General features: G+C 41.0%; 1 protein-coding gene across 3 annotated transcripts in view; it reads right to left on the bottom strand.

Moving 5' to 3' along the window:
• Positions 1 to 7,174: 7,174 nt before the first annotated feature.
• Positions 7,175 to 27,935, bottom strand: part of dock10 (dedicator of cytokinesis 10) — a 60,239-nt gene continuing 39,478 nt past the window's right edge. For 2 of the 3 annotated variants that reach the window (XM_054604306.1, XM_054604314.1), the window contains exons 20-56: positions 27,684 to 27,807; positions 27,440 to 27,561; positions 27,164 to 27,247; positions 25,727 to 25,819; positions 25,383 to 25,501; positions 25,063 to 25,132; positions 23,152 to 23,265; positions 22,876 to 22,947; positions 22,592 to 22,738; positions 22,260 to 22,343; positions 22,074 to 22,170; positions 21,886 to 21,918; positions 21,480 to 21,658; positions 20,814 to 20,930; positions 20,211 to 20,328; positions 19,976 to 20,097; positions 19,726 to 19,840; positions 19,395 to 19,461; positions 18,924 to 18,971; positions 16,416 to 16,526; positions 15,794 to 15,903; positions 15,508 to 15,623; positions 14,836 to 14,973; positions 14,554 to 14,736; positions 14,355 to 14,465; positions 14,016 to 14,231; positions 13,842 to 13,899; positions 13,059 to 13,160; positions 12,435 to 12,541; positions 12,138 to 12,260; positions 11,935 to 12,048; positions 10,357 to 10,503; positions 10,014 to 10,224; positions 9,677 to 9,867; positions 9,496 to 9,596; positions 8,647 to 8,785; positions 7,176 to 8,222 (exon numbers count right to left, since the gene is read on the bottom strand). In XM_054604306.1, coding sequence (XP_054460281.1) covers positions 8,175 to 8,222; positions 8,647 to 8,785; positions 9,496 to 9,596; positions 9,677 to 9,867; positions 10,014 to 10,224; positions 10,357 to 10,503; positions 11,935 to 12,048; positions 12,138 to 12,260; positions 12,435 to 12,541; positions 13,059 to 13,160; positions 13,842 to 13,899; positions 14,016 to 14,231; positions 14,355 to 14,465; positions 14,554 to 14,736; positions 14,836 to 14,973; positions 15,508 to 15,623; positions 15,794 to 15,903; positions 16,416 to 16,526; positions 18,924 to 18,971; positions 19,395 to 19,461; positions 19,726 to 19,840; positions 19,976 to 20,097; positions 20,211 to 20,328; positions 20,814 to 20,930; positions 21,480 to 21,658; positions 21,886 to 21,918; positions 22,074 to 22,170; positions 22,260 to 22,343; positions 22,592 to 22,738; positions 22,876 to 22,947; positions 23,152 to 23,265; positions 25,063 to 25,132; positions 25,383 to 25,501; positions 25,727 to 25,819; positions 27,164 to 27,247; positions 27,440 to 27,561; positions 27,684 to 27,807 — 4,251 coding nt within the window. In that variant the 3' untranslated portion in view covers positions 7,176 to 8,174. Of the gene's footprint in view, positions 8,223 to 8,646; positions 8,786 to 9,495; positions 9,597 to 9,676; positions 9,868 to 10,013; positions 10,225 to 10,356; positions 10,504 to 11,934; positions 12,049 to 12,137; positions 12,261 to 12,434; positions 12,542 to 13,058; positions 13,161 to 13,841; positions 13,900 to 14,015; positions 14,232 to 14,354; positions 14,466 to 14,553; positions 14,737 to 14,835; positions 14,974 to 15,507; positions 15,624 to 15,793; positions 15,904 to 16,415; positions 16,527 to 18,923; positions 18,972 to 19,394; positions 19,462 to 19,725; positions 19,841 to 19,975; positions 20,098 to 20,210; positions 20,329 to 20,813; positions 20,931 to 21,479; positions 21,659 to 21,885; positions 21,919 to 22,073; positions 22,171 to 22,259; positions 22,344 to 22,591; positions 22,739 to 22,875; positions 22,948 to 23,151; positions 23,266 to 25,062; positions 25,133 to 25,382; positions 25,502 to 25,726; positions 25,820 to 27,163; positions 27,248 to 27,439; positions 27,562 to 27,683; positions 27,808 to 27,935 lie in introns of all 3 variants that reach the window. The other variant, XM_054604300.1, reaches the window with a different exon arrangement.

Genomic DNA, 27,935 nt, shown 5'->3' with positions numbered 1-27,935 from the left:
GATTTTTTTTTTAAAGAATCATGGGTAACCACTTTTGAAAATGTATTTCCCAAGGGAATAAAGTATTTATGTTTGCACATGACTACAGTGCTGTTATTTTTATTTTGGCTTTGGCCACAGTTTTAGCACAATCTTATGTCTTTATGCTTCATTAGACCATTTTAGACTAAATTAAGATTTATACCTTTAGTAAACTGTCCTTTATTTCACTGTAAAACAAACCAGAAACACTGAAGTGACTAAATAATTCATTCAGATTTTTGTTACAGATTTATTCCCTGACAAGATCTGTCTGAGCCCAACTGTCCATCAGTGAGTGAACACATGCATCAATACGCACTTTGATGTTTACCACAATCCCTGGGATTCCCTCTTTCCCCAGCCCCTGTCCACATTTCCTAGGGCTTTGAAGAATAAAAGCGCTGTTATGCAGAAGCGAGGGGAGATCAAGGTGAAGGGGAAGGGCAGAATGACCATCTATTTTCTTGAAAGGAACATGGGGGTCAGCGAGCAGCAGATTATGGGTCTGTCAGACCTGCAGACTGGTGCTGGATAGCAGAACAGCCAGATGAACTACCAGTCAAGTCTCCACAGACCATGTCTGTTTGATGTCTGACAATTTCCTCTTCCATTCCATCTAGTGATTTACTCTGTCTTTTTAAATTAGGAAACAAAGATTTATAATTGCCAATTGTTTGCTTTTTAAGGCCCTGCAGCCTTTATCGGCTATACATAAATCTAATTCCAAATCTCACTGACTTTGTTCCTCTGTTGTAGCTTTTCAGAGGCAGCACAGGGACGACCTTTGCTCGATCCCTATGAAATATGGAGACAGCCTGAGTGAACCCCCAGCTGTCATCACGTAGGTCTGAACCCCAGACCTGCCCAGCCATCAAGCCCCAGGACTGAGAGCTACGGAGGCCTGCACACTGATGATCAGTCACAGGATGGAATGCTACACCGGATAAGAGATACAGATGAATTTGGCGAAGCAGATGTAAAAAAATATATATGGACAGTGACATAGACACAGACGTGATAACAGTTGCCATGGAAACCAACAATCAAAGCAGACACGCCCAAACGAGGTTCTGCGTGGTAAATTCTCCCTTGAGTGCATGTGCCATACTTTGGATGTAGCACATGAAATATAACATTTCTGACATACTAAATAATAAATGCATTTTCTGTCAGAGATGGACTACTAATTCCAATGAGCACTGAAGGTAAAAATATTCAGTTAATATCATATAATATACATTTTTTTGCATGCAACATAGTGAAGAATCAATACGCTCACCCTTGTTTGCCTGGTGCATTTAAACCAACAAAAATCTGCAGTATATCAAACTAAAGGTACAATATATTAGGAGTCAAAAGTAGTATTTTGAGGTTTATTTGAAATGGGGGTGTTGCGATAAACCGATATTAATGATAACCGTGATATTTAAAAATGAAATACTTATACCATGTTAATACACATATGATAATACTATGTAAATTATCCAGTGCCTCTTAAAGCACGCGTTTATACAGTTAGGGTAACAGACTTTCTCTCCAGCCCCTTAAACAAGTTATTTATTTACCAAAAAAGAGACAAATGCACAATAAACAAGGTTTAAGATGTATTTGACTGACAGCATTATTTTCTTTCTTCAAACTTTCAATAGATATCGTGATGATATAATTTTCATGAATTATTTTGGCCACGATAATCGTGTAGTGAAAATATGATATCATGACAGCCCTAATTTGAAACATGGACGTTTTTGGCTAATGCCTCTCTGAGTGAATGAGCTCCTGAGTTTCAGCTAATGCCAAACTACTGAGACAACAAATGTGAACTTCAAAAGACCTCAGTTGAATTTGTTTGCGCAGTAATAGCTTATAATGACTGTTGAAGGTGCCTTACATTAATTTTCATGATAGAATACCAAACACTGGTTTATTTACGAGGAGCCTTTCTTACATGAAAGCCGAGACTACAGTGTTCAATGTGGACTAAAAAAATACTCTTTAGAAACACTGTCAAGAAGCAGGTCACATGTTTAAAGGCACATGTGGCCCCTTGACTACCCTTTACAGTTTACATCGGGAAAAGAAACAAAGATGAATAACTAATGAGTCTGATGTTGCTCACGGGGCCTGAGTCAGCGACCAAAACTGTCCGTAAAAAGGGCTGTCACCTGCAGGTGTGTGTCTTACTCCAAAACGACACCCCAGGTCAGTAGAGGAGCCCAGACATCGGATCCTCGCTGCAGAGGGCCCCGTGTCACATCACTGTTAACCGGGCCTGGTTTGCAATGGTCTGATGAAAACAACACCTGTAACCAGAGTCTTCTGTTTGTTTGGTCAGGTGTGATAAAAATCAGTCTGCTGGCTCACTCATTAAGAGCCAAATGACCTAAATGACCTAATTTCATGTGTTCAAGTGTTCAAAAGTTCTGCTTCTATCAGGAATCTGTTTCAGTTATGGGAGCCAGCTCAGTGATTTTAGGTACTTCCTGGTGTTTGGCCAGAACTGGCCGGTTGGTGTAAATGTCATCCACAGGGAGAAGGAATGTGACAGTTTTCACCTTGGCCCTAAAATATAAAAGAAATCACAGGAGTTATATGGATACAAAGATGGAACTTAGAAAGAGGTTTATGCTATAGGTAGCGACAACATATCTTTAAATACATGTCAGGCCAGTCTGTACCTGTTTTGGTGTACATACTCCTGCAGAGAGTGCCTGTTGGTTACTTTTCCCATTTCTCCTCTGGCCGAGTTACCAAAGAAACCATTACCATGCTGGATCTTTTCATGTAGTCTTCCCCATCCAGAGTAACTGGGCTGTGCCCTATCAGTCCTTCCCTCTGTCATGGTCACACCAGACAGATTGGAGCTTATAGAGTATCTTCGGACAGTCATGACAGCGTTCTCTGTGAAATAACACGAACATGATGCATTAGAATAGATTCATTTACACAGTGTAGAGATAGATATGAAAAGAAAACAAGCTAAGGTCATTTTCTGATGTCAAATCAAAACATAATGTTATGTTTCTACGCCACTTTAAAAATGTACTAACTTTCCATGTCTTAAAATAAACACATAGTTTTCTTATACTTTCTCACATGTTTTTGCTGTGAATATAACATGCATTTCTGTTACAATCTTTAATAAGAGGTTATTGGATTGCAGTTGTAGTAAATAAAAGACCAACATCAAGATATCTCGGCTCTTAACGTGCTCATAGATTTGAAGTATTCTCTGATTTAACTTGTCTCTTATGAGACCTCCAACGTAATGAAAGTGTGATGCCTAATAGTTGAAGTGCACCTTTAAAATAATTGATTGACACGAATTATCATATTAGATATATATATATTTTTTAAACTCTTCACACAAAAACAGATCACTGAGGTGCGTGATATATTGTATTACTTGTGATGTAGCCCATATTCTTATACTAGTTTAATAGTGTGAACAGGGGCGCCGCTAGGGATTTTGGGCCCCATGAAAATAATCTTTACAGGGCCCCCAACACAGCGGCAAAATTTTAGAGGGGGGGAAGGGGGGGCCCTGCAGGGGTTGATGCTTCCAAAACAAATAAAGGAATTGTTACCAGGACATGGAAAATAAAACATGTGTGATTATATGTTAGTTAATAACTTAGTGTCATTATTTTTTCTGTATTATAATTTCATCATCATTAGGGGCCTCTCTGGGCCCCCCTCCATCATGGGCCCCTAGAATCCGTCTCCTTTACCCCCCCTTTTCGGCGCCCCTGAGTGTGAATGCACAGCTGTGCGGTTACCTTTGTATTGTCCCTCCAGGACTGGCGCAGACGCATTCCGCCTCAGGTTCACATACGGGTTTTCCTCCAGTCCTGCTGCTGAAGATACCGTGCTGGCTCCCCCTTGCATTGCCCCAAATGACCGCTGACCGTAGTCTCCCCGCAGCTCTCGGTTCTCCGCCTCCAGCTTATTGATTTCACCACGCATCTCCATGATAACGTGCGCCAGGCCGCGGCTGCTCTCCATGGTGCTGCTGCTGCGCTGCCAGTACCACGGCTTCCCAAACACCGGCGGGGAGTCGTGCAGGAGCAGCTCACCGTGCTGCTGGGGTTTCAACATTCTGCCCTCCCGCTGTCGTGTTTGCCTCAATCTCAGTCCAGATCTTGTTATGGGGGAGATTATGTCGCCCTTCACCACTTATACAGCTGGAGGGGCTCCGGTGATCAGTCAGCAGCACACAAAGGATGTTTTATTAATCAGCCCCGGCGTCCAGTTTCAGGAAAACTAAGCAGGGGTCGGAAATGAAATGTGCACTGCATTCGAGCTTGGATGGCGGGAGACCTACTAAACCTGCAAGATGTCTGAAATAGTTTGAGTTTAAAATAACTTTTTGGTTCATAACATGTGCACACCTTCATGTTTTAGCACAAGAGAAGATGGGCAAGATCAGATTTTTTTCCTTTTTTCTGCGCACCTCACTCTTCCTCTTGTAATGCCCATGTCTGTGTTGTGGGATTACAATATCCTCCCTCTAAAATATTAATAACGTCTGTCAGCGAAGATAAATTGAGGAAGGAAACTGAGAAAAAAACACTTTTCTGTTTGTTCTCTGTTCTGGACGTAATGTAGAAGATCATTTATATAAAACAGCATTTCAAAAGATGGTCAAAAAGTATCAATTGTACAAGTATAGATTGGATTCATGTCTTTGCAGAGTGAGAATTTTGTCATTTCACTCAGAAGAAAGTGTTTGGAGACACATGGTGGGTGGGTTGGCCTCTAATTCAAGCCTACAAAATATGTGTTCCTCTGTCTCGTGAATATGCATCTTAATGGATAAAGACAGAGGTTTTGAGGTCAACCCAATGATGAAGGGAGAAAAAAACCAACATGAAAACAAAGCAGGCGTTTGATAAATAATAAAGAGAAGGAATCACTGCAGCAGGTATCAAATACAGGCGTGCTGCACATAAAGGACGAAAATTACGGATAATTACACTCAATGGGGCCTCCACAGATGAGATTGTATGGTCCGGTTCTGCAGGAGAGCTCATGTGGACACAGGTTGTGACCCATATTGAATAGAGCAGACGAGCTCTGAGCACACCTGTAGCTTAGACTCCAACATGAATAAGGCCTTACACTGCCCACATACTTCAAAATAATCAAAAAAATGACATATTGATCCGATGAGCCGATGGCTACCAGGTAGCAGGTTTGACACTTTTTGTCGTCCGTGACCTGGACTGAATGTTGCTGGCTCAGAGCAACCTGACCCGCCAGAGTGCAGGCCACTGGGAGGGAGACAGGTGTACATAAGCCGCTCTGTGGAGGAGAGAAACCCAATCAGGCCCCTCTTTCTGGTTCACAAAATGGGCTACAGAGAGGGAGGGAGGCGAGAGAGATGAGACAGAGGAGAGGAGAAATAATGATCGGCTGGAAGGAAAGGAGTTTGTGAAGAAGAGGTAACAGGTCAGTGAAACTCTATCTGTGTGCAACTTATTGCCGCATCCCAAGTTGCATTATTTGACGCATTGGTGTGAGAATGTGTTGGTGACCACAGAGTGAGAGTGAAGAGACAGACAAGTGAGAGACAGAGGACTGCATGCTGTCGTTTACAACCAGCTGTATGTTCAGGGCCACTTAATCTCTTTTTATGCACAATGCCACAGCCCCAGGCTTAGCATCAATAAGTAAACAACCACTCTGCTACTCGCTCTCTGCATGGTCAGTAATTATACCCAACTATTGGAAAAAAGTGAAACCAGATCCCATGGAAAACTGCCAGTCATTTGACTTTCAATAAAACTTCCACCACAAGTTCTGTACTTGGTGACCTCTCACGATACATTTTATCATAAAGTTTCTGTCTATATTACTTTATTTAAGGGAATTTAAAGAAGCCTATATTATAAGAAAATCACTCCCTCCTATCAACTAAAACAAAAATCATTCTCTTTACTTATTCCTTTTTCTAGAAGGCATCTTAGCTGCCCACATACTAGTAGAGTAGGATGTCAATATGGATATAGGGAAATATTGAGTCAACAATGAAGCTGCAAAGCACAAAGATAACAAGAGCCTCTGGGTAAATATAACGGAGAAGGTCTGAAACAGAGACACCAAAACAGACCGACTCGTAGCAGTGATGATGAGAGCCTCCAGGCTCCATCATAAAAAATAAAAAAACAGATTTTGATTCATTTGGCTACTGACTTTGCTCTGATCCCTCTGACTTCGGAAAATAAATCAATGATCCAAAACAAAGGATTGTTGTTTTTGGAGTCTATCCATTCATTTAAGGCAGGATTACTGTACGGCACCAGTAACCCTGCCTTCCCGAGTAGTTTCTACAGAACAATTGATAAGCAAAGAAAAACATATTTTAGCCATGCACAACTTAACAGAAGCATGCACTTATTTAACAGTAAAATATGCCTCAAAGTACTGTCCCTGTACAGGCTGACCTCAAGCTGAATGCCTTTCTTCTGGTTAAAACAACCCCAACCTGCTTTATCCGGATGCTTAAATGCAGCAGAGCCTTCTCATCTCTTGCATTGGGCTTTCTCAGCTAAGAACTACCACTGCATATATAAAGTCATTCTACTGTAGTTTACTCCTTGAAAAAAAATAAAAAACAGACAAAACAGAGACCAAATGATGATTGAAGATATGAAGGACTTAAAGTGCAGTTTCACAATGGTGGTTCAACCTCCACTACCTCTATACATTAAAAACAATGTAATTGGCAATGAGAGCTGATGGATTTAAATATTAAAACAGCTGCTTTCCATTATCTTGTGCACCACTGACCCAGGCAAAAAGTGATTTTCTTGTTCTTTGTTTCAGGGCAAGTTTTCCATTTCACACATTTTCATCCGTTGTGCAGTTGAAGGGCCTCACACTTATCTATAATTAGCTGTGGTCTGGTCTCTGGCTCAGTCAATAGAGAGAATGTGAGGGGATGCCGTGCACAGCTGCAGCCAAGGCACAATTTCATTTTAGAAAGCTATTTTACCCCATTCAAATCTGGATTAATGCAATTAACATAGTGACAACATGATTTTTAGTGAGAGGAAGTGACATGAATGTAAGGTGCATTGTCCTATGAAAGAATAGTACACTAACATATGGATGAAATGGAAAATGAGGAATTTTGGACATTAACAAAATTTTATTTAAATGTTATACATAAAACTTTAGTTTTTGTTCTTTTTTTTTTTAATTCAGCTAAACAAATATTTATATATTGTATATTTTATAAAAAGAAACATTTCAAACGTTTTAAATATTAATATTTCTTATTTACAATTCAAAACAGTACAGGAAATAATAACAGTAACAATGCAATTTCAATCATAAAAATGTTACAAAACATACTTTTTTTTGTTTCCATTTAAAATCGGCTAGCTGATATTTCCAGAACGTTAGCAAGGATACAAAGTAGCAATGTGGAGCTGCTCTACATTCAAACAAGAACTGGAGGTGCGTTCAACTCCTCAGATGCTCCGCTAGTTAAAAAACCTGTAATCCAAATTTTATTTTTTTCACATTAGTCATCTTACAAGATCTTACGAGATAGTTTGAAGTACAATGATATTCCACAGAAAAAATGTAAAAACTGTCATCAAAACCCACCAAGGGCTCTGTATGTTAGATACATAGCTGAACGCACCTCGAGCTCAGTAAGGTCACTGTTCTCTAAAGGGACTGGGTTTGTGGAGAGAAGGCGCATGTTGGGTGGTTGTGAGCATGTGTATGTGAACATGTGCATCGTGTGTACTTGTTTGTGAGCGTGTCTGTCGGTATGTAAGCTGATGAATCAGTTGGCAGGGCAGGGGAATCCATATGACACATGGATCGAGTCTATAAAACCATAACAAACAGAAGCTAACAGTCCAGCAGCCTGGCCTCTACTGTAGATATTCAACGTTCAACAACAGGACTACAGACTATCACGACCACAGTCTACACACTTCTTTTCCCTTTTTTTCTCTACACTCCCCATCAGTCACAGTTCCACTAACCTGCTGCTTCTTGCAGCAGGAAACAACTACAGTCAGAAGCAAACAAATGAGCCACTTTTGAAACTTGAATTGGCACTTCAAAGCCATTTATGGGAAAAATAAAAGTGTCCTCCCCGGCAAAAAGGATTTCTTGATTCTAGTGGCCATTCAGTAGGCGCTGTGCCGTTCCGTTCCTGGTTGTCTTGTGTGAGGAATCTGGACAAGGGCGAGAATAAAAAGCTTGCATTGGAACAGGAAAATTCGAAAGGCGGTTAAGTATTGAGACTAGCAGTTTGGCTCTTGGATCGATAGGCTGACATATGGGAGACAGATAAAGTGGTTTAAGCAAGTAGCAAGGTGACAATGAGACGTCTTTTATGAAGGAATTTGATGACATGACATACCAGTCTTAGAAAGAGTGGACAAAGAGCTGTTAGAGAGAGAGGAGGTACTGGCAGCAAGAACACTTTTTTGTAGCTGTAATGAAAAAAGTTGGAAAAGAAGTAGATGAAACTGTGAAGTAGAAACAGAAGCTGATACGCATGAAAATAATGACGCTCATCAAGCAATGCGGAAAAAAAAAGTGACAATGTGGCGATAACATGAGTCTGGACACTCATTGGTCATTGCATAGTGAGACCTGTTCATTCATGATGCCAGACAGCTCAGTCAGCATGTCCCGGTAGTGAGCTCTCATCTCCTCCTGGTACTCCAGCTGGTCCTCCTTGATCAGACGCTCATTCACATTCAAAGCCTGACCGCAGGCTTCTGCAAACTGCCTGCAGGGGGGAAAACAAAGTTTTACTGATTATTAATCATGCCATTGAACCTGATCTTTAATTATCTGAGTATGTTTTGTTTTTTTCAAGAAGTAACATTGAAAAAAGGCTCTAATGGGTGTTATTTACACTGTAAGAGTTTACACTTTGAAGACGATTGTTGCATTTATAAATCCTAATGTGCAAGTCAATTATGATCATATCACGCATCAACATAATCATATAAATCAAAATGGAACTGAGCTTCATGAAGGTTTTCCTGTATTGTTCGCAATATTTTCTTTCCTTTTTATTCACATGTATTTGACTTAGTTTGAGTTACTGTGAGATAGTCAGTATTAGTGTTGTAAAATGCACCCTTCATCTTGGCCATTAATCATCTGGGTAAGAATCTTTATTGCAAAACACTATCAAACTGTATGACACTGTAGCAATTACTTTGTGTTGATTTGTGTTTATGGATTTAGCTCTAAAACAGCATTCAAGACGATACAAACATCTTAAATAAAGCATGATGTGTGTGGACTTATAAACACTGGAGAACACTTTATGCAAATGTGTATGCAAATTTATGGTAATCCACCTATTTTGTCCTTATTATAAGGTGTTGAATTTTTTAACGTTTTAATACATTCCTACAGTGTAATGCTAGGAACAAAATCCACAATTATTTGCGCTGACTTGTGCATTTAACTTCTTCAATGTCCTACCTGAAGATCTCCTTGAGCAGTTTGACCTGGTTGTCTGGGTATTTCTTGGCATTCTTCTCTTCTAAAAACGCCCTGGCGTAGGCCATAGGCCCAGCATTCACCTGGAAAGGGGATGATCAGGTGAGACACAACAAATCAAACGTTTTTAACCATAAATCAGTATTTTTGGAGGAATCCCCACCTTGACGCTGACACTGCCCTGCAGTTTCAGCTGCAGCCGGATCATGTCCACCTCCTCCATATTGCAGAGCTGGTTGAGCTCAGAGACTTTACGTGACATCTCATCGATGGCTACCTCAATCGGGTTCATTTCTGTGCTCTGCTGCTCCACCACCTGGATACGCTTCTTCAGGTAGGGGAAGCTGGAGTTCGCTGCAGAGAGAGGAACAATTACCCACTGGTCAGACCAACTCTACCTTTTAGTTACCTCTGTTTAAAGGGCAGATATTGTTCCAACATATGTTCTAGTGATTTTTGTTTTTGTTGACAGGAGGAAAAAGTAGTTAACAAATACTTACTGGTCAGTATGGTGCGTCTCTTGCACTGCTCCTCCACGTCTCCATGTTTCTTTCCAGAGAGAGTGAACGGCGTCTCAAATACGAAGCGATTGATGTTGTGATGTCTCTCAAAATCGGTCCTTTTGTCCTGTTGTTCTTTCTCGTCAAAGAAGGGCACCACGTACGTCACCTGAATGTACGCAAACTTGGGGTCCAGGTCTTTAGGATTTACCTGTTTTTAAAGAATGTTAAGCAAGCAATAGTGAAGTTATACGTCCACAACTCACCAATAACTGGTAATAATAACAGCTAGGCAAATGATTCAGTTTTAATGTCTCAAAAGTAACTTAAACCAGCCACCTACCTTATTGGAGTCCTGGATCATCTTAACATTATCAGCTCCAAACTTGTCAGAATAGAGTTTGAGTAACCTCTGGGAGATTTCTGACAGCCCTGTCAGCTTTGGCTCTTTGTAGATGAACTCTTTGCTCTCCTCCTCCTCAAAAAAACCCTACAAGAACACATGTACACTCTAGTTAACAATGCCTGTTCCATATATGGGCGTTTGTATACATATGCAACTAAAGTTTACTATGTGGATGTTGCTTTTGCTTTCAAAACAAGCTGTATACATATCAGTGTTATTTTATGTTGCCCCCTAGTGGTTTCTTGAGTCACCGGTTGTACACACAGGTGTAATGCACGTTAGAACAGCTCGAGGTGTCAGTGTTAGGTTCTGGATGGGAGTACTCAGAGGTCATATTCAAAGCAGCATTGGAGGCAAATGTCAAAATGTGAATAAGGTTGATTAAATAGTTATTTTCCCTGCCACTGTGGCTTTTGGACACCAGCTCTTCTTAATGTTTGCGGAGGAAACAACATTTTCATTGGAGATTATGGGAAGTAAAATGGACCACAGCAAGCTTGAAAAACGAACCCATCACATGGTAAGAGCAGCAGGTGTTAATAGTGGCAGAGGGAGAAGAGAGGTAAAAGTGGTTAGCACTGAGGAAAATGGAAAATCAAAGACATACAAAACTTACCACAATCTTGATATAGAATATATTATTTAAAAAAAGAAGAAAAGAACAGACAGAAGAATTAAGGACACTGACTCAATAATAAAAAAATAATAATCTGGTTTCGTTATCTTTTAATCTCCCTGCCTCAATCTTCCTCCTTTTCCCAACAATGAGAAGATTTCACATTCTCATCAGCTTAATAAACCTGACTTCCGAGCTCTGATATCGCTGCATGGAAATACTATCCCCTCATTATCAAATAGGCATCTGTGTCAAGGATCCAGGTTCTTATAAAACAAGCCTGAACTGCACAGCACTTCGTCACTGACAAAGCCATTCAAAGAAAAACCCTGGAGTCTGTTTCACATGTGCGTTAACTGATTCTAAAGAATTAGTTCACCAAAATAACAATGGAGAAAAATGTAGAAAAACATGTTTCAATCTTTGGTGCCATCTAACAGTGCAAATTTTTTTTTTTGCAGAAGTATTGATCTCTATTACTGAGAGTTCTTCCACCTTTGTTTGAGACACTCAAAGCAATAAAAAATGGCATTGTAAAAAATAAACAGCAAAATCTCTATGCAGAAACTGTGTCCTATTTCATGCAAAGTAACATTGTTTCCTTTGAGTATCAAAAAAAACAACATTGTTGGTTATGGAGCAGGACATGTGTTTGCCAAGTTGTATTTCCCTTGGCCTTAAAGACGTACAGTATTTGACTATAGCAGCACCTACATGTTTACATTTTTGTCTTGATACTGGACCAATACATTAATATCTGTACGGTTGAGTATCAAACAGAGACAGAGACATTTGGAACCAATTTCTCTCCGTCAAATCGGTCAAGTTCTAGTTACTGTTGTTCTGCTGTGGCTGAAGTAATGTGTGTGTGCTGTCTGCAGTGAGGAAGTGTCGCTCACCTGTCCATAGAAAGCTACACGGTAGTAGCGACCGAAGAGACGCTTTTCTGAGTTCACCACCTCGGTCACCTTCAGGTAGGAGCGGTGGATGTCATAGTACAGCTCGGACAGCCTCTGCGGTCACGCACCAACACACATGTAAGGTCAAACTTAGCTCAATACGCTCACACACACATACAAAGAGTGGAAGGGTTAACTGTTACCTTGAAATCCCTTCTCTTCTCAAAAACAGCAATCACAGGTTTGTTGATGTCAGCGATGAGCTCGTATCTCTCTGATTTCCACAGGTAGTCCACACACAACTCCAGCTGCTCTACCAGAGTGTCCTACAATGACAGCCGGAAGCATTTTAGAAAGAAATACTGCAAACCAGTCGCAATTATGTCAAATCAAATAGGCTATTTAACTCAACGGGGATCTTCAAAAACTTGCAATAATGGTTCTGGTCATTAAATGCTACTTTAAAAGCAAAAAAAAAAGACTAAAAGGCTAACACTGACCTCAGTATAGGGCGTGTCTTGTGTACCAGTGTCTTCTTTCATGGCACCCTCCTCCTTGACATTGGGGCTGATGCACATAAACGCTGCCCAGCCCATAGAAAACGATGCTGGGTTTTGAAAGAAGTGAAAGTGACACAAAGGCAGGTTAGAAAGTAAAATTAAATCAACTTACGCTACATTTATACCCCGCTTGTTAACATAAACAAAAACTCTTCTATCAAAATGAAAAATGTATTACTGTTTGTAACTGTTTTGTCATGCTTTATATCAAACCTCAGTGACACTAAAAATCTTATCCAGCGAGATGTGAGAGAACAGTGAAGGTCAAACAGTGACAGTAATAAGCGATAACCGGACACAATCATAATAAAGGCAAGAACAGCGGTCAACAAGATATTTAACTGTATAGTATAATACAGTGTAGGAACCTTATTCAATGCTGGAATGGTAAGGATTTGAACTCGCACCTAAAGTCCCTTCAATCCAAACCACATCCACCTGTCAGTATAAAAACCTGGCAAGTGGTTTAAACATGTCAGTGCACACCCACTCCCTTGTCTCTCACTCCTGATCTTCTGATCTCTCATCCCCATCACCCAGAAGGCCCCAGGCGCACACACTCACTGTCTTGATCTCGGGAGGTAGTTAGTAAGGAGCTACAGTTATAGACAGGGCTTTCTTCAGGGGACACATTGGACATCCTGGCCTTGTCAGCTCTCCAGTAGCCTGTTTTGGTCGGAGGGGAGGAGGAGGAGGAGGAGGTTTACAAAGTCCACTTGCTTTTGCCTTTTATGCTCAAGGACAAGGCTCGGGAATCAGCTGAGCTGCTGACATGCAATGCTAGCTATAAGCACACAGGCTCAGTGTTTCAAGTGCATGCAAAGAGATGTCAGACACGTGCAGCAAAAGATTGACACGTGCAGTAGTCTATGTGAGGAAGCACATGTAAAGCAAAAAGATTTGCAGATTGAGGAACATGCAGCACAGCTAAATGTGTGGACATCAATCTGTAGTTTTACTAGAATACATAGTAGGGAATGGCATTTGGATGCAAAGACAGATCTCCACAACTAGTTGGCAACATGGGAATCTATCTTCATTTCCCATGAGTTCCTAATTAATCTCCACCACACAAACACACTCAAGTCACTGGCGTGCTCACTTTCAGGAATACATATCAACCCCCATGATGAGATGAAGGACTGATGCCTGAAAGTTTAAGTCATTTGAGAGTTGTGATGAACATGTTAGCAGAGAGAAAGAGAGGTTTGCAGATTGACAGGAGATGGCTGTGATCGGACTTTCCATGTCTGCGAAGATGCACACACTGGCAGCAAGTTCAAATGTATGCACATCCGTAAACACATGCAAAACGTAAAGTCAACACAGTGGTATGTGTGCACCAACCTCTCCTCTTCAGCGATTCAGCGATCAGGGCTGAGATGTGGATGTAGCACATGGCAGCCTGATGGGAAAGTTACACACATTACTATCAAATTCAATTCTTAACTCCCCCCCCCAAAAAAAAGGCAATTTCTGAAGTTTCTGAAGTAAAACTCTGATAAGTATAACATTTCTAACCTCTGAGAGATCGCCGTTGCGGACGTGAATCTTAGCCATGCTCTCCAGCCAGGTGCACCGAAGCTCGGGGGTGCTGGCGTAGGAGTTCGCCAGACTGTACTGAAGATCCACCAGCATCTCTGGATCCTTCTCATGCTCCTTCATTTGGGCTGTGGCCATCAGGACTGTCCTGATCCGTTTGGTCAGGTCCTTCACCTCAGCAGGGAATGGAGTGTTCTGGAGAAAACGTGTAATGAACATACATTTTTTACAAAAAAAAAAGAAAAAAGAAAAAAAAAGGCACTGTAAATCATAAACAATGACAATAAAGCTGTGATAAACACTGAAAACCTGCTATACCTTGAGTGGTGCATCTCCGTTGGCAAAGTTATTAATGATAGCCAGTGACTGCTGAAATCTCGAGCCACCAATGCCAGCATCTGCTATCAGCTGGCTCACTGCCTTGATAACCTGGATTGGAATGAGGAGTGTGAGGTGAGGACACTGTCACGTATAATAAAACACACAATACAAAAAAAATATATTCGGTCTCACTGACCTGCAGATGGGAGCGGACTATAGACTTGCCCTTGGTAAATTCAAAGTTTTTTCTCATGAAAAAATACAGCAGGGCAGCTGCCTCCGTCTGGGTGGAGCTGGATCGATGGTTACAGCACTTGAGGATTTCATAGCACAGACAGCCACACAGGTCTGCCTTACCCTGGAAGAATGCACTGGGGAACTACATGTACAGAAAAGAGATGACGATGAAATCACACACGAGGGATAAGGATTTGATTCTTCATGTAGATATTGTATGTTTACATAAAGCTTGCTGGACCTTTTGTACAAAGAGCCTGAGTCCAGCGAAGATATGCCGTAGAGTGGCGGTTGATTGGTTGATCTGAAAGAAGAGGAAGTAGGTGTCCAGCACCTTCTTCATCAAAACATTTTGTCCTTCATCCAGCAACAGCTGCTTCTGTATAGATGGATGTGAGAAGAAAAAAGCATAAAATACATTTTAATTTCAAGTTACAACTAAAAGGTTTCACACAGACAATAAATAAAAATAAATATTTTGGGCACCAGATGGCAGTAGAGTAGCATTAGGCTGGCTTTAGACTGTCCATGAAACTTGGTATGTGAATGATTTACAATGCAAATTGTTATGGAGACTAAACATCTATGAAAATTCCATGTGGACAAAAAAATTTGATTATTATGTTTTGTTTTTTTATCAAGAAATAGAAATAAAACTGTGATTTGAAAACTCCCTCTTCAATTTCACAGTTGCAAAGCAAGAATGTAACTTTATATTTTATTTTTCAAAAGACTACTGGTATGATATATAACCTTTGCTAGTATGATATCCAGAGGCCAAAACAATAAATACTGAATATACAGAACATAAAATTGATTGAAATAGATTCCTCTTAACAAATAGAAGACACACACAGTAAGTGTGTGGTGTGAACTTTAGTTGCAGGTTGTAAACTATGAAAGGACCAAAGACCTTGTGATGGTGAACAAAGAGCTCCAGTACATCCAGCACAGTGAGGGACACCTCTGTGGACAAGTTTGCCTCGATATCTGTAGGACTCAGGGTGTCCCCATCCTGAATATTCCCATCTGGAAACAGGAATCAGATATTAATAAGTCAAATCATTGTCAGTGACTTTATATTCATCTCAGTCAAATATGCGTGTGTGTGTGTGTGTGTGTGTGTGTGTGTGTGTGTGTGTGTGTGTGTGTGTGTGTGTGTGTGTGTGTGTGTGTGTGTGTGTGTGTGTGTGTGTTACCTGTCTCCATCATCTGCAGCAGCTTCGGGTTGGTGAGAGCATTCTTGCCCCTGATGATGGGCATGGTTTGGGAGCGAGCATGCCGGTGACCTTCCCCTCCAGACGCCATCCTGGAGGCAACAGCAGCGATCAGCAGTTTGATCCAATACTTGTTTAAAATCATACTGCAGTAAATGTACATCTTAACTGTAGGCAAACCATCTCTATTTTAGTAGGAAGGTAAATATAAATGGCGTCCATGTCCCAAGGACATACTGTTACTGGGAGTCTATTAACACATCAGGGGTCAGAGACAGAGACAAATCACACCAAACACTGAAGGTATGAGGAGGGACATGCTGAGAACACAGTTACAGTCTATAAAATGGAAACACAGGGTGGTCACATCAATGATGAATATACACAGGGCATGACAAGATGACTTAATCTATAACCAAATGTTGTTGCAGGTTGTACCTGTATTCAAATAATCTGGAGTTTCTATTCATTAAAGAGAATATTTACATGTTGAGCCAATCACCATACATCATTAGCATTAAGAACAATTTCAGTCACCAAAGACTCTTTAAATAGTTTAACCCTGTAACGTGGCCAAGGTGTTTTCCTGGTGGAGGGTGGTTACCATTGTGGGAAGAGGCTTGAGGGATGAGAGGACTGGGAGGGGTGGTTAGAGCCCTTCAGGGTGCCATTGGCCTGGGTGGACTGGGCCAGCTTAACTGCCGCTGCTAGCTTCCTGTTCATGAGCCAATCACATCAAAGCTAACATTGGTTAGTCTAGTTTAGACCATCATTATTTGTTGTCCATCATTAGTCAGTTATATTAACTATGCGTGGCATGCTAAAAGCTAAGCATGCCTGCAATCAATACAAAATTGACCTTATAGCGTAAATGTACACATTGCAATACAGCACTGTACAAAATGTTTGCAATTTTGTAATCGTGTTGCATGTTTATAGCAACTAGGTCACATTGTATCCCTGTAAGGCCAAATGAAATGCTAAAAGCATACAGGCTCTCCAATTTGCCCTTGGCGTGATGAGAGCGAGTAAAGTCAAAGAGAAAGATCAAACAACTCGAATAGAGAGGGAGGTCAGCCAGATAGAAAGGTTAGTGGCGTAGCAGAGTCAATGGTTTTAGTTTGCCATTAGTAGAATATTGTGTGAATGTTATATAAGCTCCTGAGAGTGTTAGTGGAGAGCAGAGGCTTGAGGTCAGCATTAACGGTGGACAGCGAGGAGATTAGGATGTATAGATATGATGAAACAGATAGACAGTTAAGCTGCGGCACAAAACATCTCAGTGACAAACAGATGTTCAACATATCATATTCTCATGCTGCCTAAATTAAGCTTGATCTACACTAAGCACATGGTGCAGTGGCCAGCCAAAAGCAAGAGGACACAACTACTGCGTAAGCCAATCAACGCTACTGCCTCAGAGCTCATTAAGCAGCAGGTGGAGTCCAGCCAGTGATGAGGCAGGGCGTGGAGACAAAGGGCTACAAGGTCGACATGCAGGAACGATGAGGCGACTGTGTTACAGAATGTAAAGAGCAAACAAAACTAACATACTGCACCAGAATGAATAACACAGAATAATACATGAAGGGTTACATAATGCGACAGAACACTAATAAATGTGCAGTCACACTGACAATCCACTAACAGCTGCAGCATGCACAGAGGGGGAGGACATGAGGCATGCACGGTGGTGAAAACTACAAGTGCAACGTCCAACATGGAGAAAACATTACACTTCATTGTAATTGCTTTGTGTCATGTAGTGCATATTTTGCATTTGCATGAGTGTGTTTGTATCTTAGCTTAAGTCTAAAATATGTTCTTAGTTAAGGAAGTGAGACTCCCTGAACAACCGCAGACAAAACAGAATAAATTAGAAGAATGTCGGGGACTAAACTGCAGCATTTCTGGCTAACATTTGGCTATTTTAATTAGAAATTTGGTCAAACCACATCCACACATTCCTAATGAAGCACATTAGTAGTTTTACTTCAACTTTTATTGTTGCTTTAATCAACAATATTCAATAATCATGAAGGAATTTTAAACAAGTTTTCAGCTGGGGCTTCAATGGCTTATTGTTGTCTGGTAGGCTGGCTGACTGATTATCCTCCTAGCTTGCTGGCTGGCTGGCTACACACTGCTAGTGTAATGCATCTCTCCTGAACTTCAATGGGTGCCCACACTGGCTCAGCCAGGCATCAAAGAGCTAACAGAGAGAGACGCTGAAACAGACACAGGTGTAAGACTGTGAATCCCCCATGGCCTTGTATTAGAGACGAATGTTAAGTAGCTTGCAGCCCCAGACAGGCTCTACTGCGTCTGAGAGCACTAGCTAGGCTTCCAGCTATCTTTATTCTGTTTATGCCTCCACACACAGTAAAGCAGTGTGTTCTCCCAGCCTTTTGTTGGCTTACATCTCAGCATCTTATTGCTGAAAGGAAAAAGAGAGCTAATTTAATTAGCTGGGAGGAACCAGAAGATGGAAGAGTCTAGCTGTGCCAATGGCTCAGCTCCAGTAAGAGAGACACACACACACACACACACACACACACACACACACACACACACACACACACACACACACACACACACACACACACACACACACACACACACACACACACACACACACACACACACACACACACACACACACACACACACGATATCAACCCCCATCCTGTGCTTGCCAACTACTACAGTACAATATCCAGCAGTGCTTCTCTCTCAACAGCAAGATCCAGGAGTTCCCCCTCCCCCTCTCTTCCTTTTTTCCCCCCACTTTACCTCTTCCCCTCTTGAAGCTCATCCCTGTGCGTGCACACACATACGGAACACATATTAGTATTTCTGCCTGACTGTGTCTGATTCATTTATTTGTGTGTGTTTGCATTCGTGTCTGTATGTGCACCCCTGCATTTGCACATTTGTGCATGCATGTGTGAGGATAATTATAGGATTTCTGTGGTTGGGGTGTTAAAACCACAAGCTGCGACATATATGTTGTGTTGAGCTGTTTCCATAGATGCAACATTAGAATAAATGCATGTGAATGAGGCCTGGTCCACCTCTTTGTCAGAGAAAGCAGTCCGGAGCACACACTCACCTGGCTATGTGGCGTTTTCCGAGGAACCTGAAGTGCTGAAGACACAGCCTGAAGAAAGAGAAAATGCAGCACTATTATGGTTGAAGGGGGAAGGTTTACCTGTTTGTATGTGTTTTGTAAGTAAAGAACATAGTTAAGTGCATTTGATCAAACTGAGTTGCAACTGCTCAGTCTAGATGCTGACACAAACAGGAAAGAGGCAGTTAATTAACTGCACTGTTGAGAGGGAGCTCTCATTGGAATTACAGTCTGTTTTTCTTCTCTCTCTCTCTCTCTCTCTCTCTCTCTCTCTTGCTGTGTCATTACTTTCGTCTGTTCCCTTCTGGCTAGATGTTTCCCCTTTCTTCTCCTCTCAATCTTCTTACCCCGTCCCGGTCTGTCTCAATGTTTTTTCCCTCTGTGCTCAGTATCACTTGTCAGCCTAAAATGAGCTGTTGTAATACTCTGCAATGAAAAGAGAAGAGCACTTACTCCAGGATGTTAAAGAAATCTGATATCTCCTGGTGAATGGCCCGATGCCAGTAGGACACCAGCACATCTGGAAACAGGAAGCAAAGACATGTCACAGAGCAAGGCAGATGTCCAGAGGGCCAGCCAAATGCAAAATAAACTTTTCGTAGAGTCAGTTTTTTTTATACTGAAAGAGTAATGGAGTGAAACAGGAACCGGGCCTCTGATGATCACGTGTAGTATGATGGTAAAAATAATAACCCCTTATTAGCATTTAAACACACAATCCGACAAAGCTCTGGGCTGGACTGTGTGAATCCTCTGTACATGTTTGTAAAATGTAGTTTCTTACCCTCAGATATAGTTTTCATGATGTGCAAAAAGCACATGAGGAGACTGCGGGTCTCTGCCTGGTCCAGCTTGTCACAGCGAGAACCGTAGCCTATGAGGGACTGTGGCCGTGCAAACTGAGGGGTAACATCCAGACAGAAATACAGTCAGAGATATACTGTTAGTATTCAGGATTTTATTTATTTATGAAAGAAGTAAAGACCACATGTGTCATAAAACAGTAATGGCTGTTAACTCTGCTCTTCAATCACCTTCTCACATCCGTCCATCTTCTCACTGTTCCTGTCACTGTTGCCAGGGTTGGAGTCCACGCTGATCAGAGAACCCCGAGAGTCCGCCTGGTTACCCATGGCAACTGCCAAGGATGAGAAGGCTGGTGGGGGGGTGGGGGAAGGGTGTTAGCATCAATGTCCTCATTCATAGCTTTTTTATATAGACCCTGGAAATAGAAAGGCACCTACATACCAGCATGTCCCACATTGTTACCTGTTATAGAGTTTAGTACTTCTTTGGAAAAAGAAGCATCTACAGAGTTGCCATGGCGAGTAACCGGAATCACAGCTCCCGCCACAACGCCTCCTACACTGAGGTCGTCTCGAGAGCCCTGGTTGGGGTGCAGACAGGGGAGAGTCTTATTATTTTTCAATTCAGGCTATTATTTCTATTATTTATGAGAGCATGTTAATAAAAAGCTGCAAATGTTGCCAAGATTTCAGACACAATTAAACATTCACAGTTTTATTATGATTGGCCATTGCATTGCTGTACTTCCAGCTCAAGTTGCAGGATGATTTATATACAGTAAAGTACTCATGTGCAAACAAACTTTTGTTTGCAGTGTGTTGGAAAAATATGTCCAGCCCATGAAGTACAGTATGCTGGTGTCACTTTGTGTTCAGATGAATTTACCTTCCTGAAATCCTTGTAATTCAGTAGGTAACATGTTGTCATAAGCAAAAAGATTGAGAGCCCAAACTATGAAAATAAGACCAATGTAATGTACCTTCAAACACTGCAACAATGTATGATACCGTCAATCAATACAGTACACAGGAAATCAATTATTGTATCTTTCATCTTGACTCTTACCTGGTCACTAGAAGTGAAATAGATGGGGAAGAGGTCCCTGAGGAAGAACCGAGGCATGTTGTCCAGGATCAGGCCATACAGAGGCAGGTAGAGGGATGCGATTCTTGCCTGCTTCTCCTAAAAGGTCAGCCAAAGAAAGGGGGTATCGCATTTAAAAGATTTGTGTAATACCCCATCAAATCAACATGCTGTTTGATTTTTAAAGCTAGTGTTGATACCTTAGTATTGATACAATATAAATCTCCAGTCTTTTTGTAGTCCCTAGAACATTTCAGTGCAATTCCATAATATTTAAATATTTCTCCTGCCAAGAAAATGTGGTGGCCTTTAAGGAAACATGATTTTCCTTTAATTTGGCACACATTTGGTTTTGACTGTCTTGACTATACAGCCCTGCAGTTCTGTCGTGGTTGGCGGTATTGGGTTCTGTTTAACAGAGGACAGATTACTGACTTGATCTGATCTGGACACTTCCCAGCATTCATTAAGACATCGTCTCTGCCGCTTGCAGCTGCTACTAACAATCACATGTCAGTGTGTGTGTGTGTGTGTGTGTGTGTGTGTGTGTTGTGTGTGAGTCACATAGGAAGAATTTCTACTGTGAGCTCATGACTCATTGTTCATGCCTTTTTAGTTTCCTCCTGTGTAAACATGTGTTCTGGCTACCTTGGTGGCATAGCGTGCATCCAGAGAGTGTTTGGCCATGAGAGTCTTCAGGGTGGCCAAGGCTAGGTGTCTCAGGTCCTGCTCGTCCTGGAGGGCCAGCCCCAGTTCCCGTAACAACAGGCCAGTCAGGAAGTGCTTCCTGCAGAACTCTCCAGTCAGGTTGTACTCGGGCACTGACACTGAGGAGAGAGAGCATACAAGATTCACATTTAAAACGGAAATTAAACTGAGCTGCACGTGATTTAAATAACGCTCGTGCCAATATTTGCTCTCCATCAGGGAGTTAATTAATCCGTTGCTAAATAAAAATCTGGTTACTGTGAGCAAATAATATGACAAGCCAAGTGGTATCATCGTACCACTGTAGCACACGCAACATTACGAAGGAATGAGTGAACATATTTACCATGAGTACTTTGTGGCTCTGGAGATGCATGGTCTGACATGGACAAATAGATAGAGAAAATGACAGGAAGAGAAAGAGAGAAAGACAGAGTGTTAATAGACAAATGAGAGTGAGAGCTACTCGATGTATGATAGTTACCACATTAACACTGGTGTCACTGAGCTACAGGGTACGACTCAGGCTCTTACCTGTGATGCGAGCGGAGGGTAATGGCAGGCTGAGAGGAATGTAGTGCTCGTGGTTACACACCTCTCTCAAAAATTCAAATTTCCGCTCACACAAGACCTATCAGACAAGAAAAATATATTATTGTATTGTTTATACCTGTCTAGTTGCTGTTTCCCTGAATTTAATTCCAATTAAGCTGTTTTTACCTTGCTGTCAGTAGCAGTGATCTCGTTAATGTAGTTGCTAATCAGCTTGAATGTGAAGCCTCGGTCCATGAGGGTAAAGCAACGCTACGAGGACACAGACAGAGACATCAGCTTACAAGACATTGAGAGAGACAGACCATTTAACATAGATGGTTGAATCAATAGGAAACAATTGCAAATGGAAACAATCATCATTTGCAGTCTGTTTATACAGTTTGTATTGAGCATTATAAAGTAAGCACAGTTTGTTCACATGTACTCACAATTTACTGGCTCTTTTTTAAATTTAATATTATAATTTAAATCTATGAGACAACACATTTTGCTCCAACCTTGACAAAAGCTGCCACTGCTAAGTTGGCACTGCGTGTCTCCTCTGCCAGGTCTTTGTTTTTCCAGAAGATGTGTTCGGACACCGTCTCCAGCAGGGTCTCCACGCGGCTCAGGTAGGATGAGGGGAAACGCTGGGGCCTTGGAAGCTGTAGGAACACAGAGTCAGCGTTGCAATATCATGCACTGTGTCTAAAGTCAGATTATACAAATGCAAAGGAACTATACTGAATCATAAATAACTATGAGTGACACCAAGGACCAAACGTAGAGTATGCCACCTTACCTTTACTTTGTCAGAGTCAACCAAATGTTGGGCCATGGATTTGACAATCAGCTCAAAGAAGAACCAGGAGAACTGAAACCAGGAGAAGTCAAAGCAAAGTCAGTCATGCTTCAATATTTTCCGTCTAATCAGCTCCAGCATGAAAACAGAGGAGGCACACATGATTTTTGCACTGATTTACTTTAGAGGCGTAAACAACAGTTTCCATAATCAAAAATAAAGTTTTCCCTTTTAAAATAAATAAACTGATGAGTAGGTATGAGGAGAGAGACAAACCTTCAGGACATTCTTGACTGCTGCCTGCTCATTGCTCTTCAGGTCAAAGGTCATTCCCTTAGCCAGCTCCTCGTGAACTGTTCTGAAGCCGTGGGCTTCTGTCCTGAACACATACTACACACAAGGAAAAGTGGAAATGAGTCAGTTAAAAGGTGCATTCTTACCAATTCTTTTCATAATCGATTTATATTTTCTTTAATTAATTTTGTAGTGTTTTTTTTTTTTCAAGCAACAATTGATCGATATCAGGGAATGAGGGGAGAGAAAGATAGGGAATTAAATGCAACAAAGATCTACGACCAGATTCCAGGCATGTTGCAGTTTATGGTTCTAACTAGAGCTGCAAGGACTAGTCTATTATTGATAGGACGATTTATAGAAACTTAATTGGCAACTATTTTGATAATCGTTAAAGTCACTTTTCAAGCAAATGCCCACAAATTTGATAATGTGTGGTACTCAAATGAGAGAATTTGCACCTTTTCTATGTCTTACATTATAGTAAATAGAGGTTTTGGACTTTTTGCCAAGATATTAAATGGCATGGTGTAAAATAATGTGATTGACATAATTATTTTCTTAATTAATCAATCTATTATTGGCCTATAAAATTAAAAAACAAAAATAAAGAGTGAAAAGTGTCTGACACAATATCCTACAGCCCATGGTGATGTCTAAAAAAGTATTGTTGTACAACCAACAAAGCAATACCCAAATATATTCAGTTTCAATTATATAAAACTCAAAAAAAGCACTCCAGTAGGACGACAGGTGCGTAGGAGAATACCTTAGGTAGGCAATATAGAACAAAAACTCCCGCACACTGGCTTCTTCACTTGCGTATAAATGTATTTTAGTCACGTAGACCTTCATCAGGTTCTTTTACTTAAATATAACCTGATGAAGGTCTACGTACCGAAACGTCCTGACTAAAATACATTTATACGCAAGTGAAGAAGCCAATTATATAAAACTCAAAATTGCAAAGCTAGAACTGGGAAATGTTAGCGATTTTCTTTAATTAATTAAACTAAGAATCGATTATCAAAACACTAATTTTCTATTCATCGGCTTATCAATTCATTGTTTCAGCTCTAATATGTACTAATACACACATTCACAAATACTGCAGATGCATGAGGACAAAGACACTAACAGCATACAGCAATCTGAAATAAGGCAAATAAAACATTTTCCATTTGTGTTATTATATGAAAAACATATTCATATAATATTCCTGCACACTATTCAATTCATGCTTGTATGAATTGAACCCCCTCTCTTTCCTCTCCCTCTCATTGAACACACAGTCAGCAGTTTAAATTGGGCACCAGTACTACTGAACATCATGCCAATCTGTTACTATGGCAACCCTGGTTCCATTAGCCGAGCAACTCCTCTCCTCTTACCCTCCCACCATTCGTCTTTGCCACTGCCTCTTCAAGCGCAGCGGTTTTCCTTCACTGTGGCCAATATAAAACAGGTCTTGTGGTTTCTCCTGCTCTCTTCTCTAATTATCTTACTGATTTCCCTCCCTTAAACAAACACGCCTTGTGTTTCTGATTGAGCAGGCTGAATGTCCTAGTTTGCCTCTTACTCAATCACCCTTTCTTCGATTTCTTCATCTCTCCCTACTTCTCTGTTTGTGTTTGCACAGTTTTCTGGGCATGCAGCCTTAGCCACGCTCCTGCTGGCCTAAACACACACACACACACACACACACACACAAAACATACAAACAAATAAAGCCTCTGAAATTAAATAGTCCGTGCAGAGATTCCAGTCCACAACAGCCTTCAGAATGATCATATGATCATCCTGACAACACACATATAAACACGCTGCATTCCAGGGATTGCTACTGGCAGCAACATACATGCATTCGTATTGCTGGTATATTTGTTATTATACCTTGATGTAGGAGTGCAGGTAGTGATCCAGGTTTTCTTCATGGCACTTTGCAACAATGTGGACCAGCACTCTGCAAACACAGGACAACAAAGCATTTTATTTATTACAGCCTTTATCATCAACCAGTCACCAACACTGTCACATTTTCTGCTCGTGGTTTCTTTTCAATAGCAGATCTTTGTTATAAAACAATAAGAATGGAGTATGGTGTTTTAACAGGGATTTTAAACATATCCCTCACTGTGTGCTTTAACACATTCACTGAGCCCCCACCCTGATGTGAGTCCAGCTGTTACGGACGTTGTAGTACCACAGCCTACCTGGTGGTGGCAATAGTGACCTCATCGTTGTCATTCTGAGTCAGAACCTTGAACAGCTGGTTGAAGAGCACTGGCAGATATCTGATGATCACTGGGATTCTCTCCATACTGAGAAGACCCTGGAGGACGGTGGAAAAAAAGAGTGTAGGAGGAGAAGTGGAAACAAATTGAGGAAATAAATAAGAAGCATAAACCATAAAAAGGGCCAAAAAAATGATGTTTGGCATACAGTACAGCAGTGTTGCACTGATTAGACATGTAGCAGTGTTCAGTAGTCAAGGCTTTGGTTTTTGTCTCTGTCAAAAAACATTTAAATTGAGGGGACAAAGGGCCTTTTCTCTGACCTTCAAGCAGTTGAGGAAGTTGGAGGTAGGAGGTAGCGAGAGGTCAAGCTCTCTCTTCTGGCACTGCTGGAAGAATCGGTTCAGGTGGGGGTCCTGGCACAAACAGAAGGAACCATGAATATCAGCAGTAAGCATCTGCACTAATACTTAGAGGACTGGTTCCTTTTTAAGTAACAGTTCATTCTGAAATGTGAACTTCACCACCTCACTATATCAGTCACTTTCAATTTAATTCTCTCAGCCTTGTTACAAACAATTGAAGTACTTTAAAGTAAGTAGTTAAAAAAAGCACATATAATAAGCATGAAGTTCATTGTGATGTTTTTGGTTGACAGTCGCTGCTATAGATCCAGTTAGTGCGGATATAGCTTCGCTCAATTGAGCCAATCGAATCGATTGTTTACCGTGGGAGGAGAGTTCACTAGAGAGAACAACAGAATTAGAGGGACTTAAGAGAGATGTTGGCATGGAGAGCTGACTTTCCCTGGTCCATTCATAGTAGAACCGAACACCTTGACCATGTTTGGATTGGCTTAAAGCTGTCAGTCAGATTTCTCTGCTATGACCATTATTAACACTAAGTACAGTTCCAGGCTCACCAATGACAGACATGTGCATGAGAATGATGGCACTAACTCCATTCAAGCCAAGATTCAAACTATTTGCAGAGAAGGCACAGGCTCGTTTCTCCAAGGGGGCTAATCAAAGCTCTGTTTGCACTCCTTCATTTTTCTTAAAGAGACACTTAGTTATTCATTTTATTCAGAAGTTTCTGTCTTGTTGCCTTTTACTTGAAATGTGGGCCTAATTTCGGACTAATTTAATGTGTTTAATCTGCATACATTTTAAAAGTATCCTAGTTTGGAAGTTGACAATAAATAGGCTTTCATATAAAATGATATGTACAATGCTGATTATATTCTATAGATGTAGGCTAAAGGAAGCAATTGAGATATTATGAGGTGAGCATTTAGCTTTGAGGAAATTTAGTAACTGGACCTCTGGATAACTCTGACTTATACTATCCATTTATCCTCTAATTTGTTTAGGGAAATCTAATGATTTAAATGTATGTCCATTTTCCATTCCATACAAGCAGACCCCATTCATTTTAATTCTAATGGAGAAAGCTGAGATGGAACAGCTAAGGAAACAAAAATGGACAAGTATCTTATTTCAGGGTTGAGTGTTCCTTTGAGGCTGAGACCCTGACAGTACATGTCCTCACTCAAGCTCATTTTAACAAGGATGTTGACGCTGAAACCAACAATTCATTGATTTTCTTTACCACTTTTTCTGTTTAGGTTCATGCAGAATTGTAACCTATCTGAGCATTCACAGATCAAACCTTGGACACATCGGCAGTCCATCACAGTACGAGTAAACATTAACACAAAGAGAGAGGAGAGACAGCAGAAACCCTGATGATGGTTTTACCTGAGTGTATACTGTGGAGACGACATTGGTGGACAATTTGAAGATAGCTTTTCCTCCATCAACCCATTTCAAATCTGCTCCATTCTGTGAAATGTAGAACAAAGGGATGTCATCAACCCATGTTTAATCTCTTTAAACGCTCCATTTATCACATGCTTCAATGCGTACTAGCCTTATTCTCACAGAAATGAATGTTTTCATTATTCATCACAATTTCTAATGTTCATACACCTTGTATCTGTCCTCCTTCTTTTCCCTTTCCTTCCTCTCTCTCACCTTGGTGTTGCTTGCTTCCTTTATGGCCAGGTATCCAGGTGGCAGATTACAGGAGACAGGGACGCTGAACTCCTGGGATGACAGACGGCCTTCTTTGAGGAGAGGCAGCCAAGAATACCCCACTAGAAAGGCACACACGAATGCAAAGCACAGACTACTGAATGGTGGACAAGACCAAGCACAAAATAACACTCTGCATAATAAGATTCACTAAATTACAGCTCCAGATCTGCCGCCAACTCACCTGGCGTTTCCAGGGTTTCTTTCCTCTTAGCATTCGTCTTAGCATTGATGTCACAGGTGATGTGGTAAAAGGAGAAAAGAAGGTGGTGCTTTTCATGAAGTTGAGTAGGAAGCTCAATCTTCACCTAGGGACACGACAGAATGTATTGGGTTATGTGATGGGCTGTAACGGATGCTACAGATTGGTGAGTTTTCTAGAAACACCTGTTTATTATTTAAAGAGTGCTGATGTCACGGTCAATCCACTTCCGGG

The sequence above is a fragment of the Anoplopoma fimbria genome, chromosome 1 (assembly GCF_027596085.1).
Source record: "Anoplopoma fimbria isolate UVic2021 breed Golden Eagle Sablefish chromosome 1, Afim_UVic_2022, whole genome shotgun sequence".
NCBI classification, from domain to species: domain Eukaryota; kingdom Metazoa; phylum Chordata; class Actinopteri; order Perciformes; family Anoplopomatidae; genus Anoplopoma; species Anoplopoma fimbria.
The sequence above is the reverse complement of the archived record's forward strand: the minus strand, read 5'-3'. Positions and strand labels throughout refer to the sequence as shown.